The sequence below is a fragment of the Macrosteles quadrilineatus genome, unplaced genomic scaffold (assembly GCF_028750875.1).
Source record: "Macrosteles quadrilineatus isolate MER2022 unplaced genomic scaffold, UCM_ALF_1.0 Scaffold_4__1_contigs__length_99947679, whole genome shotgun sequence".
NCBI lineage: Eukaryota > Metazoa > Arthropoda > Insecta > Hemiptera > Cicadellidae > Macrosteles > Macrosteles quadrilineatus.
In genome coordinates this window covers 38,618,799-38,631,903 of record NW_026542597.1, presented here as the reverse complement: position 1 = coordinate 38,631,903, position 13,105 = coordinate 38,618,799, and the positions used below count along the sequence as shown (strand labels likewise).

Here is a 13,105-nt window from a genome sequence, read left to right as displayed (position 1 = left end):
TCACATTTTATGTGCCTAGTTTAACAATCTTAAAACTCATGTCAAGTTATATTTAAATATTATATTCCAGTGTAATACTGTGTAATGGAATTATAGATATCAAAATTAATAAAAATCAAAGAGTTATGCTGGCACAGAAATTGTACAAGTTAAAATTAAAAATGTTTAATAATAATACATTTTAATGTACGGTATTAAAAAGCAACAGAATATTTTTAACCTTAGACTAATGTTTTCATGTTTTCCTATATTATTAATTAAATATATATAAAAATGCACCTAATTAAAATTATATTTATTGCTAATACATCTTTGAGGTCAGTAGAATTATTCCACATAATTCAAAATAACATACATGTACAAATAAATTTAGTAAGTGAACATATGAGTTTTTATCCTTATGGTTAACATATTTTTTCATTATTCAAGAATTGGAACAAAATCAGTTCTTTATGCTTTTACGATTCTCCCTCCGGTTATGCCATGTTCATGAACTAAGCCCTACATTGATTGACAAATACTACATCATTGCTTTGTTAAAGTACCTAATGTTTAATAAGTTAATAAGTAAGAGTTAGCAACCATGGGCATCCATCCATATGGGCAAGAAGAAGCTTGAGACCCCCCCCCCCCTTGAGACCCTACTAGGGTAACCATCCAGACTGAGAATTCTGGGTAGTTTGCGTAAATTTATTAAAACGGGAACTATGGAGGGAGTTTGAACTTGCACTGGGAAACCCTGTTTTAGACCGCCGTCATCCGTGGACTTACCGTATATTCATAACCTTCCTAGTTGCAGCAAAATCAAGAACATATTCCGTGGTCACAGGAAGATCGAAAACATCTTCCGTGGTCACGGCATGATAAAAAACATCTTCCGGGGTTATGGGGCATCATTGTTTCCCATGATCACGCATCTTCGTAAACGCTCGCTAGGATCGCGGAACTTTGGATCGCACTCGGTTTGGTTTGACTCGATCCATGGCCCGCTCATCATTTTTTGCTTGTACAGATCCCTCGTGCCAACCATTGGTGCGACCAGACCCAAAAATATTAATATCCCGGACCCGCAGACCCCTAGGACTATGAATTACGACCGGGGAAACCAGTTTTTCTATCGGGTACTGGTCATCTGAAAAAAATTATGGATTTTGTTTTGAAGTTCTGTAAAAAATAAACAATATTTTCTCAGAATGTGGAGTTAAAACAATTCACACTATGTCAGTGGCTGCACTAGTAAGTATTCAAATTTAAAACAATGCAACATAAATTGACAAAGCATGGATTGAAATTGTAATCATTTTTCCTAAAGTACCTCTAAGGGGGATAGCCCAACTCTGCACGGTGGTCAAATTTGAGCAGAAGAAATGTTTTATGGCCCTAAAGGGTCCAGTCCAACTCCTCACGGTGGTCACATCTAATATGTACGCTACCTCGTTATGCTCTCGGATGAAATATGAAGTGTTTAATATCAAATATTCTATATAAGTACCGTGTGTTCCAAAAGTAATGTTACACTTTTCTTTGCTCATAGCTACTTTATTCATGTGACAGGTTAGGTTATAAAATGAAATAAAATATGTTCTTGTCTTTATTTAAATTTTTAAATTAAATTTCAGTATCATTCTTGTTATTCCATGCAAAAAAATTAGTAGGCCTAGTGTAAATAGTTTGATTATCTATAAAAAAATGTTATATATATAACTGATGTGTACCGTATGTATATTTGTATATGTATTTCACATGACATAATTGTATATTTCATGTTTTAGATCTAAGTTGTGACGATTGTCAATGCACTGTATTTTTGTGTTTCAATGACAATAAATATTCTTGATTCTTTTGAATTTTTACAAATTATAGCACTGAGTTAGGTTAGGTTAGGTTATTAGGTATGTTTGACTTCAGAACATATAAATTCAGTCACTCTTTCTCACAAACTTTTTTTAACAACGCGCAGAGTTGTACATGTGCTGCGAGGGATCCGAAGTGACCACCTTGCGGAGTTGTGATAAGCCCGCTCTAAGACTACCTTGTGGAGTTGGAAAGAGCCCCCCCCCCAAAACCACCTCGCAGAGTTGGGATAAGCCACTCATAAGAACACCTCGTGGATTTGGGTTAAACCCCCCTAAGACCACACTTTTTACTGGATTATATTCCATACCCCTAACCCCGGCCACCCCTATAGGAAAGTCAGATGGACACCCACGCCTGCAACCACTGGTCTCATAAAAGCTGATTTACCAATTTAGATTATTCAACTTTCTGATCTAAATATGTATAAGACCCAAAACTATATTTCAGCCCCGTTATACACTCTTAAAACATATACATTTTATTTATAACTGGCAAACCCTGCTATTTAATTTTCCTCATATTCCTTTTATTTAGGCTAGGCCTAAATTTAATTTTCAATACCACAACCAAATTAAATAATCTCATGAAATTGCAGTACCAGTATAAATGAAACTAAGACTTATGAAGTACATAATGGTTTTTTGTATTGACTTCCTGATTACTCCTCTACCCTGATCTCTTTTGCCTGTTTTCAGCGATAAAATTTAAAGTAAAACATTTTTATTTGAGGTCAAAGTTTAAGACCTCCTGAAAACTAACAAAAATGTTTCCATTATATCGCTTTTAAAATACAACAATGAAGAAGAGGGGGAGATACTTTTATATATTTCACGATATTAATTTACTTTATAAACATTTTACTAAAGTGCTAAACATGTCATAGCTTATTTAACTCAAGGCTGTAAGATATGTTTCAGTGAGTTTTACATCATAATGATCTAATCTGATACTATGAAACTACCATATTCAATTTATAAAGAACAATTACTTTCACTTTTTGGTTTGAGTCACGTTTTACTAGAAACTTACAGATGGGTGTCTGTTTAAGCTACTGAGCCCAACTAAATTCACTATTCAAAATGAACCAGTGCCCTTGTTTTGTGAATTGAGTTTGAGATTACAAAAATCCTATTTAAAGAGTAAAAATGTAAGGAAAAAACAACTTGACAGATTAACGATCACACCTTAATCATTGAGACAGTTATAATTATTGAAGGGAACATTTGACACTTTGAGTCTATTCAAAAGTATACCACCATCCTAAAATTTGACCACAGAACTTGCTGGTTTAAACTAAAAAAAATATAGAGTTTTTAAGTTTATCCACTATGTCAAAAATATTGTTTGGTTATTTAATAAAACTATTACTCTATACATTTCGATACAAAATAATATATACTATAGCATAAATTTTTTTTCAGGTGTTGAGTGTGCTGGGTTATGAAATTCAGCTGACATACCATCAAGCTAGGTTACATATGATTAGGTTACATAGTAACTGGCAACTTCAGTGTACATTATAAGCTTTCAAGTTTTTACGACCACATAAGTACACCTTCTTCTGCATCAATTCTTTATAAAGCAGTAAAATCCAAAGACAAGAAAACTATAGCCTATCAAATAATTTTAGCTTATGTTCTGTTTGTATGAAAATTAATTACTACTTAAGGTTTGTATATTTCATCTTCAGTAGCTAACCTAATATTGATATTTGTTTTCAGTAAGGCAATCCAAGAAAACTATTTTAACTAAAAATATAACACTTTCCATTGACAAAATAAATATTGTTTAATTTGCCTACAAGATAAAGTTTGGTAAAATATATATTCAATAATCAGTATTTTAAGACCACTTATGTTAAAATTTAAACCATTTTGACTAAAAAGAATACAGAAAACTCCTTCATGTTTGTTTGAATCTGATTGCTTTGGACTCGCACAAACGATTTACCTTTTCCCTAATTTAGATAAGGGAACAAGTTACACACCGTTTGTCTAGCGCTGTTTGGTATACAATGATGTTTATTGCAGTATCCCTTTTAACATAAAACACAATTCTGTAGTATACTAATTTTGCATCCAATAACTTGTGGCTTCAAATTGCATCCATTTATTTTTCAATTAAACTTAATGGTTTGGATTTATTTCGATTTAGACAACAGTTCAGATTAAATCTGTCCAAATTAAATTAGAGTGATATATCAAAAACTGCTGCAAACAAAATACCTAATTCAGTAGCCTAAAAATTATTAATTAAACTTAAAAAATACAAAACCTGTTGCTGAGTGTTAAACAGCACTTATATGAAGTCAACGAACTTAGTTGAAAATAAATACTTTATTTTCTCTCGGGGTTGTTTTCTGTATCACATCAAGAGCTGAAGTTAAATGTACATATTTTATTTATATATGTAACTAATACAACTACTTAAACATGTGTGTCATGAATTAAAAGTGTGAAGACCAACACTTTGAGGACCATCAGAGATTGCTTTTCTTAGGTTTAAAAAATTAAAACATTATATACAAAGTAAGTGCTGAAATAGAATGTAATTTCCATCCACTTATTTAACTTCAATTAAAACTTCATTGAATCCCATTCAAAAGTCAAATTTTAGAATCAATATCGTTTTTGTTTACTTTTTCACAGTATAAATGTTGTAAATTACCAAGATATATCAAATATATCATAGATTCTTTGGAATTGTTACAGTGTTGTACTGTCTAACCAAACAGAAAAACATTGATTTTCTATTTCTAGTAACCATTTCATAACTTTTGGACTACTGGCATTTGTGCTGGTTACTTTCAACCCATTAACATACTTTATAGAATAATTTCACAATCCAGTGAAACTTTTTGTTATAACCTTAACAGTTTTAATAGCTATGTCAACAGGGAATTAACAAACAACAAGAAACGAGGTTTGTGTATTTACATATTCAATGTAACAATTATAACTCGATTTTAAGTTAACATGTTACTTCCAGTGTATTTACAGTATGTACACAGGTTCAACAAATTAAGTCTGGTCCTCAAAGTGTTTCTAGTGGAGTTGCTGTGATACTGAGCAAGCCAACTAAGATAAGGTGTTCAACTCTGGATACTGAAGTAGACCAGATGTATCAAGCTTTTCAACTCAAAGGAAACACAGTTGAGTGAGTCCCTCTTGGATTGTATTACGACTGTTGTATATTTATTCATACTATATGATAGTTATTGGGGACATAGCTACAATGAGTTAACCTTACAGTTTGTTGAAAACAGAATACCAGGTTTACATCAGCATACTTAACTTTTTTAGATTAACCAGAAAATAGAATGTCTATTTCCTAGTAGTGTACATATAGACAAAGATTACCACCCAAATTAAGTTGGATTATTGATTTTTACTTTGATCTCTAAAACGCACTTAATCTTAGTTGGTTTGACCTGTAACCCTAAGACCTTGTAGAAGTCAGTCTTGTGCAGCCAGTGGCTACATATGTCCAGTTTCTAAGACAAACAGAAACAATTTGTCTACAAATGACATTGCAACACAATGTTTCTGTAGTGCTACCTATTATTGGAAAATGTTTTTGAACTGAGAGAGAAAAAGATCCAGTATGGAAAAACAAAAATAAAATTTGTACAATTTCAAATATACACAATCTACATACTCCTGTAAACTGTTAAACAAAATTTTCTACAATCTACTTCTGAAACATTCTGAAAACTAACCTACACCATAAACTGACGTTAACTGACAGTAACATTTCCATGTTTATCTGAGAAACTGGCAAATCGTCTTCCTCCAGCTAACAACTAAACTAGAACATTTGTGTAACAAACCAGGCAACTTAGTCGTCCCATTTGGGGAACTGCGACGTGGAGACGAACAGTGGATTGCGAGCTTGTACATTGAGAGAGGAACCTGTAGAGGCAGGGGCTGGAGCGGAGGCAGCAGGGGAAGGTTTTGTACTGGAGGGGGCAGCGGGGGCAGGTAGTGTGCCAGGAGGGAGGTTGAATGCGGGGGCTGGGTCCCAAGACTGGACATAGGGATCGGGAGAAGGCTGAGGAGGAGCTGTGTGATGTTGCGGCACCTCCGTCGTCACCGACAACTCTATGTTCTGGGAATCATCCTCGTCCTCAAGTGTACTGTGTTTGATGCCGTAGTAAAAGTAGACACCAAAACCTGTAAATCAATTCTCAGTTTTAAGTTGTATATTTAACGGTTACCTCCCGCTATCTCCGCATCCCGCCACCTCCGTGTACCGCTACCTCCGAATTTCAGAGTGACCCCTATAATCCTCGGTTACTTCCTGCGTTAAGACTTTCCGTCCAAACCTAACCTAACCTAACTTAACCTAAATTAACCTAACCTAACCCACGGGTTAAATTTTCATTAAATCTTCCATCCACGGGGCTTCGCAGCCGTGGATGCAATGACAGTTAACAACGCAGGCAGTGACGGGATTATAAGGGTCACTCAAGAATTCGGAGGTGGCGGGACAGATTTGGGTTCCGAGGTGGCGGAACGCGGAGATAGTGGGAGCACACGTATTTAACATAATCCTGATGGATTTATCATTTTTATGGATCCGCTAAAAACTATTTTCAGAATAGTTTACGCAGAGTTGGTTTCATTCAGGTAAAGTCTTGATTGTACAACCTAAACCGGCAGCAGCAAGGCTGGGTAACATGTAAACCAATGAAGACCTGTTGCAAATGTGTTATAAATAAATTTAAAATGATTAGTCAAGTTTCTCAAACCTAAACTACTACATAGGTTTAAGTCCGTCTCTCTTTGAAACCTCTAACTTTCGCTGTATGGTATCTTTGATAACATTTTGAATAAAAATAGCCAAAAAGAGCTTATTTTAAAACCAACTAAAGTTTATACATGGAAATACAATGCCTCAACTTCATGGTGTTTTAACTATTAACATCATACTAACCTATAACCATCCAAACTGTAAAGCGAACTAGTGTTAGTATCGAAAGCTTGAAGATCAGATATATGTTGACCATGATAGCAATAGCAGGAACAAATGGAAGCCCAGGAGTCATAAACATCAGCGTTTTTCTATGAAAAAGAAAATAATAGTTGAACTTTGCAATTGTCATTAATCATATAGGTTTACCTCATGACTGCCGTGTTCTTGATGAATGTTGATGTGAAGCCCGATGTACATTTTGCCACTCAAGTGGTTTCAGGAACAGAGTTTTGTAATATCATCACTTAAACCACTATTTCTACGCCTGTGCCGTAAATCGTCCGATAACCGGTAATGTAAATAAATAACTTCTTGATTAGCATTGTACGTGTTATTAAATTTACAGAATGTAAATAAAAGAAACGTCTTATGACACTTAAAACATATATTTATGCTTCTACTGTTACTCACAAGACGGTAAATATTAAATATACAAAAAAGATGGCAAGTGGTGATCGATTTCGATTGGACATTCCAATAATCAGACCCAATAGGCGAATGAGTTCATAAATAGCATAGCATTTTTTTGCTTTTAGTGGTGTAAGTGATATAATTGCAAAACTCTGCTCCTAATGATGCCACACTTGTGGCGAAATCCACACCATAAGGTAAACCTACATAATTGTTAATTTGTTCTTAGAAATAAGAATACCACACGTCATGCAGGTATCATCATTAAACATAAATCATCAGTCTGTGAAATTTAATCTTAAACCTTTCTCATACTAACAAAGGTACACCTACACTTTTTACTGAGTAATATAGTTTATGTTTATAGCTTTTAGTTTTAGTACAACCAACTGATACATATCTGCAGAAAAAAGTACAAATAACTTTTTGTTGAAAACAAAACTAAAAACGTTATTTTAAACATTTCTTTTAAGATTGACCCTGTCACATTACAAAGCAACACTTTGCAACTAGGGATATGCATATTTTGATAGATTTGTACAAATGTAATGTAAAATGGAATAAGCACCTTCTCAATCTTCCTTTTCTACTAAACACACCTGTTTTGTGGTTTCCTAGAGATGACTAGCAGTACAGCGATGATGGCAGCCAACAAGATGAGGATGATGTATGTGACAATGCTGGAGTCAGAACCCATCCCCAGCACGATGGTGAGGTCGAAGATGAAGATGAGGATGTAGAGGAGACCGACCATCTTCATGACAAACATACCCGACTCTTCAGTGGCTGGACCTGTGTCCACCCAGGGGAAGATGGCTGGACACAAGTAGGTCGCTGCCTGTGGGCAAAATTGACTATGTAACTTATACTAGACATAGTTAGGAGGTAGAAATCAAGATAAATAAACGGTAGCTCAGGTCCTGAAACCAAAAACTTTTAATATCATTTAATAATTAAGTTTACAGTAGATTTCTCAGGATTAAATACAACCAGTTTAGTCTTTAAATGGTTCGGAAACCTAATTCACCCACTCGACAGTTTTCCTTTCAGCTACAAACTAACAAGTCACATACAATACATGCAGTCTGCTGTGTTTGTTGACTTCAGTATTTAGTGCACTGATATCATTGCTTAGAATAGTACTCTGTAGTACTTTTAGAATAGTTTGCTAAAATTTTGGCTGCTAAATGAGTCTTATTTTCCAAAAATTGGTTATTTTCACATTTTTAGGAATTTTCATTACAGCCATCGTGTAGAGCTTTAAAAAAAATACTTTTCCATACTGAAGTATTATTGTGTATGATTGGTTAGCGATAAATTAAAAAAAAAAACTGAACGTTAGAAATGTTATATTATTCTTACAGAGAAAAAGTAAATTTGTATAGATTGCTTGTTTATGGATGGATTGTGTTCAGATTTGCAAATTGATTTCATATTAGCTAAACTATACGTTTAACATAAAAAAACACAATTTTTCCTTGTCTGTAGCAGCAAACCTATAAGTACTTGTTAAACCTAACACAATTTAAATAGGGAATAAATCTGCTTAATCTGCAGGTTTCCTACAGCAGGGGTGTTTTTAAATTTAACCTCACTATTTTATTTTAAGACAAGTCTAAGCAAGTAAGTTACTTTGTACTCAATATTATTTAGAACTTGGATCCTCTCTTGTGGCTGGTTGAGTGTGAAATCGGTAGCATTGTTTACCTAGTAAAAATAAAATAGGAACTATAGGTATTCTAAAACAAAAACTAATCATCATCTTTTAATGGTAACTAACCGTAGGTAAAACTATTTTCATCACCACTCCTGAGAAGCAAAAACACCAACTGACCTGCAGCCGACGCCCAATGTTGCCCAAGCTTGGTCCGGCCCCTGCAGGTGTGCTGCCACCCCTCACAGTGCCGTAGAACTTGTTCTCACTGCGGTCAGCCACCAAGAACTGGTCATCCCTCATTGACACCTCTTCCGACTCCTCTCCAGGGAACGTGTCGTCTGAGTCAGGGGAACTGGCAAATAAAACATTGTTTACGCATACAACTAAGAATACAGATCTAAGAAAACCCTGTTTCATCCTTTATATCATGAAAAATCCCGTACTATTCTGGCTGAATTAGAAAATGTACTTAAGTGATATAAAGTAGTTGGATTTTATCTGGAAGTGGAAAGTAGTAAAAATGTACGAGATCGGTGCGCGCCTAGCGTAAATGGTTCTCTTAACCTACCACACGATGCGGACGGTCCCGGCGCCAGTAGTAGACTGCCTCAACAGTATTATACTTGTAATGTATTCGTTTATTTATTTGTGTTCGTGTGACAGTTAGGCTACGATTATACTAGGATGCTGGCATGTGGGAGGTTAGTGTGGCATTAAATCAAATAGGGGCGATTAGACTAGGGATGCCAGCGTCGGATGCTAAAAAAGCCACCGGACACTTGATTTTGTGCATCCCAGGATTTTTGTTTCCCGGGATGACCAAAATCAGAAGTGGGGCATTCGTTCAAATGCAGGCGCATTATACTGGGCTGCTAGCATCTGAAACACTCTCTTACGACATGTGCGCACGCTCACAGTTTGACCACGTGAGTCATTTCAGCTGTCTAGTGTACTTCATTCCCTACTGTCTGCACATAGTGTCGTCTGAAGTTATTATTGTGTCTAGTATACCTTTGGGCCTATAGGTGAAGCCTTAGTCTAGAAGATCTTTGAAAGAGGCAGTGACATTCTAAAGTAATAAAAAATCTTGTTTCACCATTGCATCAAACAATGTAAAATACAGGCTTTTAACACGGCGGACAGCTAAAAGAGGGTCTACATTAAACTTTCTTTTTACACGACTCTTTCTTTTCTTAATCAACGACTGGCAAAACCTTGAAATAAAATACTAGTCTGAGAGGCTAGCATCCCAACACAAATCAGGTCATTTTCTGCTATAAGTGGAATGTTAGCATCCCAGACACCAGCACCGCGGATGCCAGCATCATAGTATAATTGTAGCCTTATTTGTGTTTTTTTTCACCCTTACCATGAGGTATTAGGGACAACAAATTTGTAGGTCAATAAACTGATCTCTACAAATTAAGATTACTTGACGAGGTAAACTATACCATCATATTGCCATATAATAAATAATATAGTAATCTAAGGGCCCTCAACATGGAATCTCTTAATTAGTTATGACGGTATCAATAAACTAACACATACTTTCTTCCATTAGCTTATCAAAACATAATAATTCATGTAATTATTACATGTCTCATTTTGTATTTTGTATATATGTATTTTGTATATTAACTGACTATGCTATAACATTACCTGTTTTATGACATTGTCAATAATTTACAAACTTCAAAGGACAATAAACACATTTCATTTCTTTCAAAAACCTTTATAAAGGGTAAAAGGTAGGAGTGACAATGGTATTTTACATATAGGTAAAACTTTAAGAAATTGCAGTAACTTTTGAACTGTAATTTTTACAGCATTGAGGGTTGTTGTACCATTATGTTTAGAAATAAAAGGACCATAATATACTGCATTGATATCTAAATTGTTTGAGTCGTTTTTATAAAAATTAGATTTTTCTGTAAATTAGGTATTTTATGGAGTTTTATGGAAAAATCAGTCACCATTTAACATAAAATTTTCAAAAAAAAGAACAAATAATGCCTGGAGATACTATGAATTAGTACCCCTCAAACATATATTACATATATTATATCCCACAAACATTTGTTAAAATTGGACCACATGTGTACTAAATAATTGGTGTAAATACTTGCATTTATATGATCAATGTGTTGCTAAATAATTGCAACCGGTTTCGACTCACAAAGGAGTCATCGTCAGGCCAGTACAGATGTCTTCTTGCTTCATTCGAAGGTCGTCAATTCATAATAAATAAAAACATTTAACACGCACACGTACACGAACATATAGGGTTAAAAACGAAGGATAATACTACAACGGTAACGGGACACGACGTGATCGGGCGGGGGTTATGTCTAGACTGCCGGTCAGGATCAGCATGAGTGATGACGTCGTGCCTGGATTTCCCGATCAGCTGATAACTTCATTCACAACTGTCCCTTGCGCTAGTATCTCTATTGCAGTGTCGTAAATGTAATTTGATTGAAATGAAATCTTGTCGTTGATGATGTTTTGGCTGTCAAATTTAACGGACCTATAGATTTTGAATTCTACCAAGGTGTTTCTATTAAATCGGTAATTTGAGAGGTGTAGGATTTTCATGTTTATTATCAATATTAGTGTAATTGTGGTTGTGAGAAACCAGATATTCTGCGAAGGTCGAGGTATGTGTAGTTCTTTTCGGTAGATGTTCTTTAAACCTTTTATTGAAAGAACGGGATGTTTGGCCTATATAATATTTTGGGCAGTCATTACAATTGATTTGGTTAACTCCTGTTTTCTCAAAGGTTGCAGAACGTGTCTGGGGACGATTTTTTAATAAAGAACCAAGTTTATTATCAGGTTTGAACGAAACTTTGATTTTATTGCTGTTCATTACATTTTTTAATTTAGTGCTGAGGAATGAACCATACTTCGCAGAAACATGGGTTTTCTTTTCTTTAGTTTCAGTTTTTATTTTATTTTTATGCTTGGAAATCAGTTTGTCCATCAGGTTGCTTTGGAAACCATTGGAAACAGCTATATGTTTGATTGTATTGAGTTCTTCGGTATAATCTATTGCGTTCATTGGTACGGAGAGGATCAGCTGATCGGGAAATCCAGGCACGACGTCATCACTCATGCTGATCCTGACCAGCAGTCTAGACATAAGCCCCGCCCGATCACGTCGTGTCCTGTTACCGTTATAGTATTATCCTTTGTTTTTTACCCTAAATGTTCGTTTCTATGTTTGTGTACGTGTGCGTGTTAAATGTATTTATTTATTATGAATTGACGACCTTAGAATTAAGCAAGAAGACATCTGTACTGGCCTGACGATAACTCCTTTGTGAGTCGAAACTGGTTGCAATTATTTAGCAACAAATTGATCACATAAATGCAGGTATTTACACCAATTATTTAGTATTTAAATGTGATCAGGAGGCTAAAATTCAATACACATGTGTACAGTAGAACCCCTCATATCCATTATACGGCCACCACAGGACTACAATAGCCCGAATAACAATTTGGACAAATGAACCAACCTATCATAAAAATGATCATTAATACCTAATCATAGTGTGTAATCAATAAATACAGTCAAAAGTACTGTTCAAGTCTCTTTTGCAATTATCTTTTAGAAACCTACACATATTTCTAAAACCATCGGACAATTAATTTGTAGATTAAAGTGGTTAAGTAATAACCAATAAACATATTGATTCCAGGTCACAAACAATAATTATTGTTTGTAATATATTAATATATTTAATATAATGCAATATATTAATAAAATATTTAATAATATATTAAATAACTTTGGAGGTAAAAATTACTCACAATAATAAAATGACCTTGAAGATCATAGGTTTTAAATGGTACATAATTTTCTGCTCAACTGCCTTATTCATTTTTATTCTTACGAAATAAAACAATACACTAGCTCCATACTGGAATTAACCCCACTAACCCCGTACCCCAACTGTTCAGAGACTAATTAGTATTGACTATTGGATACTGAAGTAGACATCCCATCTATTTGGACCAGCTGTTGCCAATTTTTTATTAATAAAAGAACGTAGTTGTGTGAGCCAGTCACAGAATGCGCTAGTGTCTAAAATGATATTTTCTACCGTATTTTTGTTTTTGTTACTGACCAAGTTGATAACAGTTGTATGACCAAGGTAATAACGTCATAACAGTTGCTACCTTACCTTACTTTCTTGGCCA

At 34.7% G+C, this 13,105-nt stretch overlaps 1 protein-coding gene across 1 annotated transcript in view; it reads right to left on the bottom strand.

Annotated features, from left to right (window-relative positions):
- Positions 1 to 2,226: 2,226 nt before the first annotated feature.
- Positions 2,227 to 13,105, bottom strand: part of LOC128993430 (cationic amino acid transporter 2) — a 181,531-nt gene continuing 170,652 nt past the window's right edge. The window contains exons 11-14 of the mRNA XM_054417319.1: positions 9,077 to 9,251; positions 7,842 to 8,080; positions 6,793 to 6,920; positions 2,227 to 6,029 (exon numbers count right to left, since the gene is read on the bottom strand). Of these exons, the coding sequence (XP_054273294.1) occupies positions 5,695 to 6,029; positions 6,793 to 6,920; positions 7,842 to 8,080; positions 9,077 to 9,251 (877 nt within the window). The 3' untranslated portion in view covers positions 2,227 to 5,694. The remainder of the gene's footprint in view (positions 6,030 to 6,792; positions 6,921 to 7,841; positions 8,081 to 9,076; positions 9,252 to 13,105) is intronic.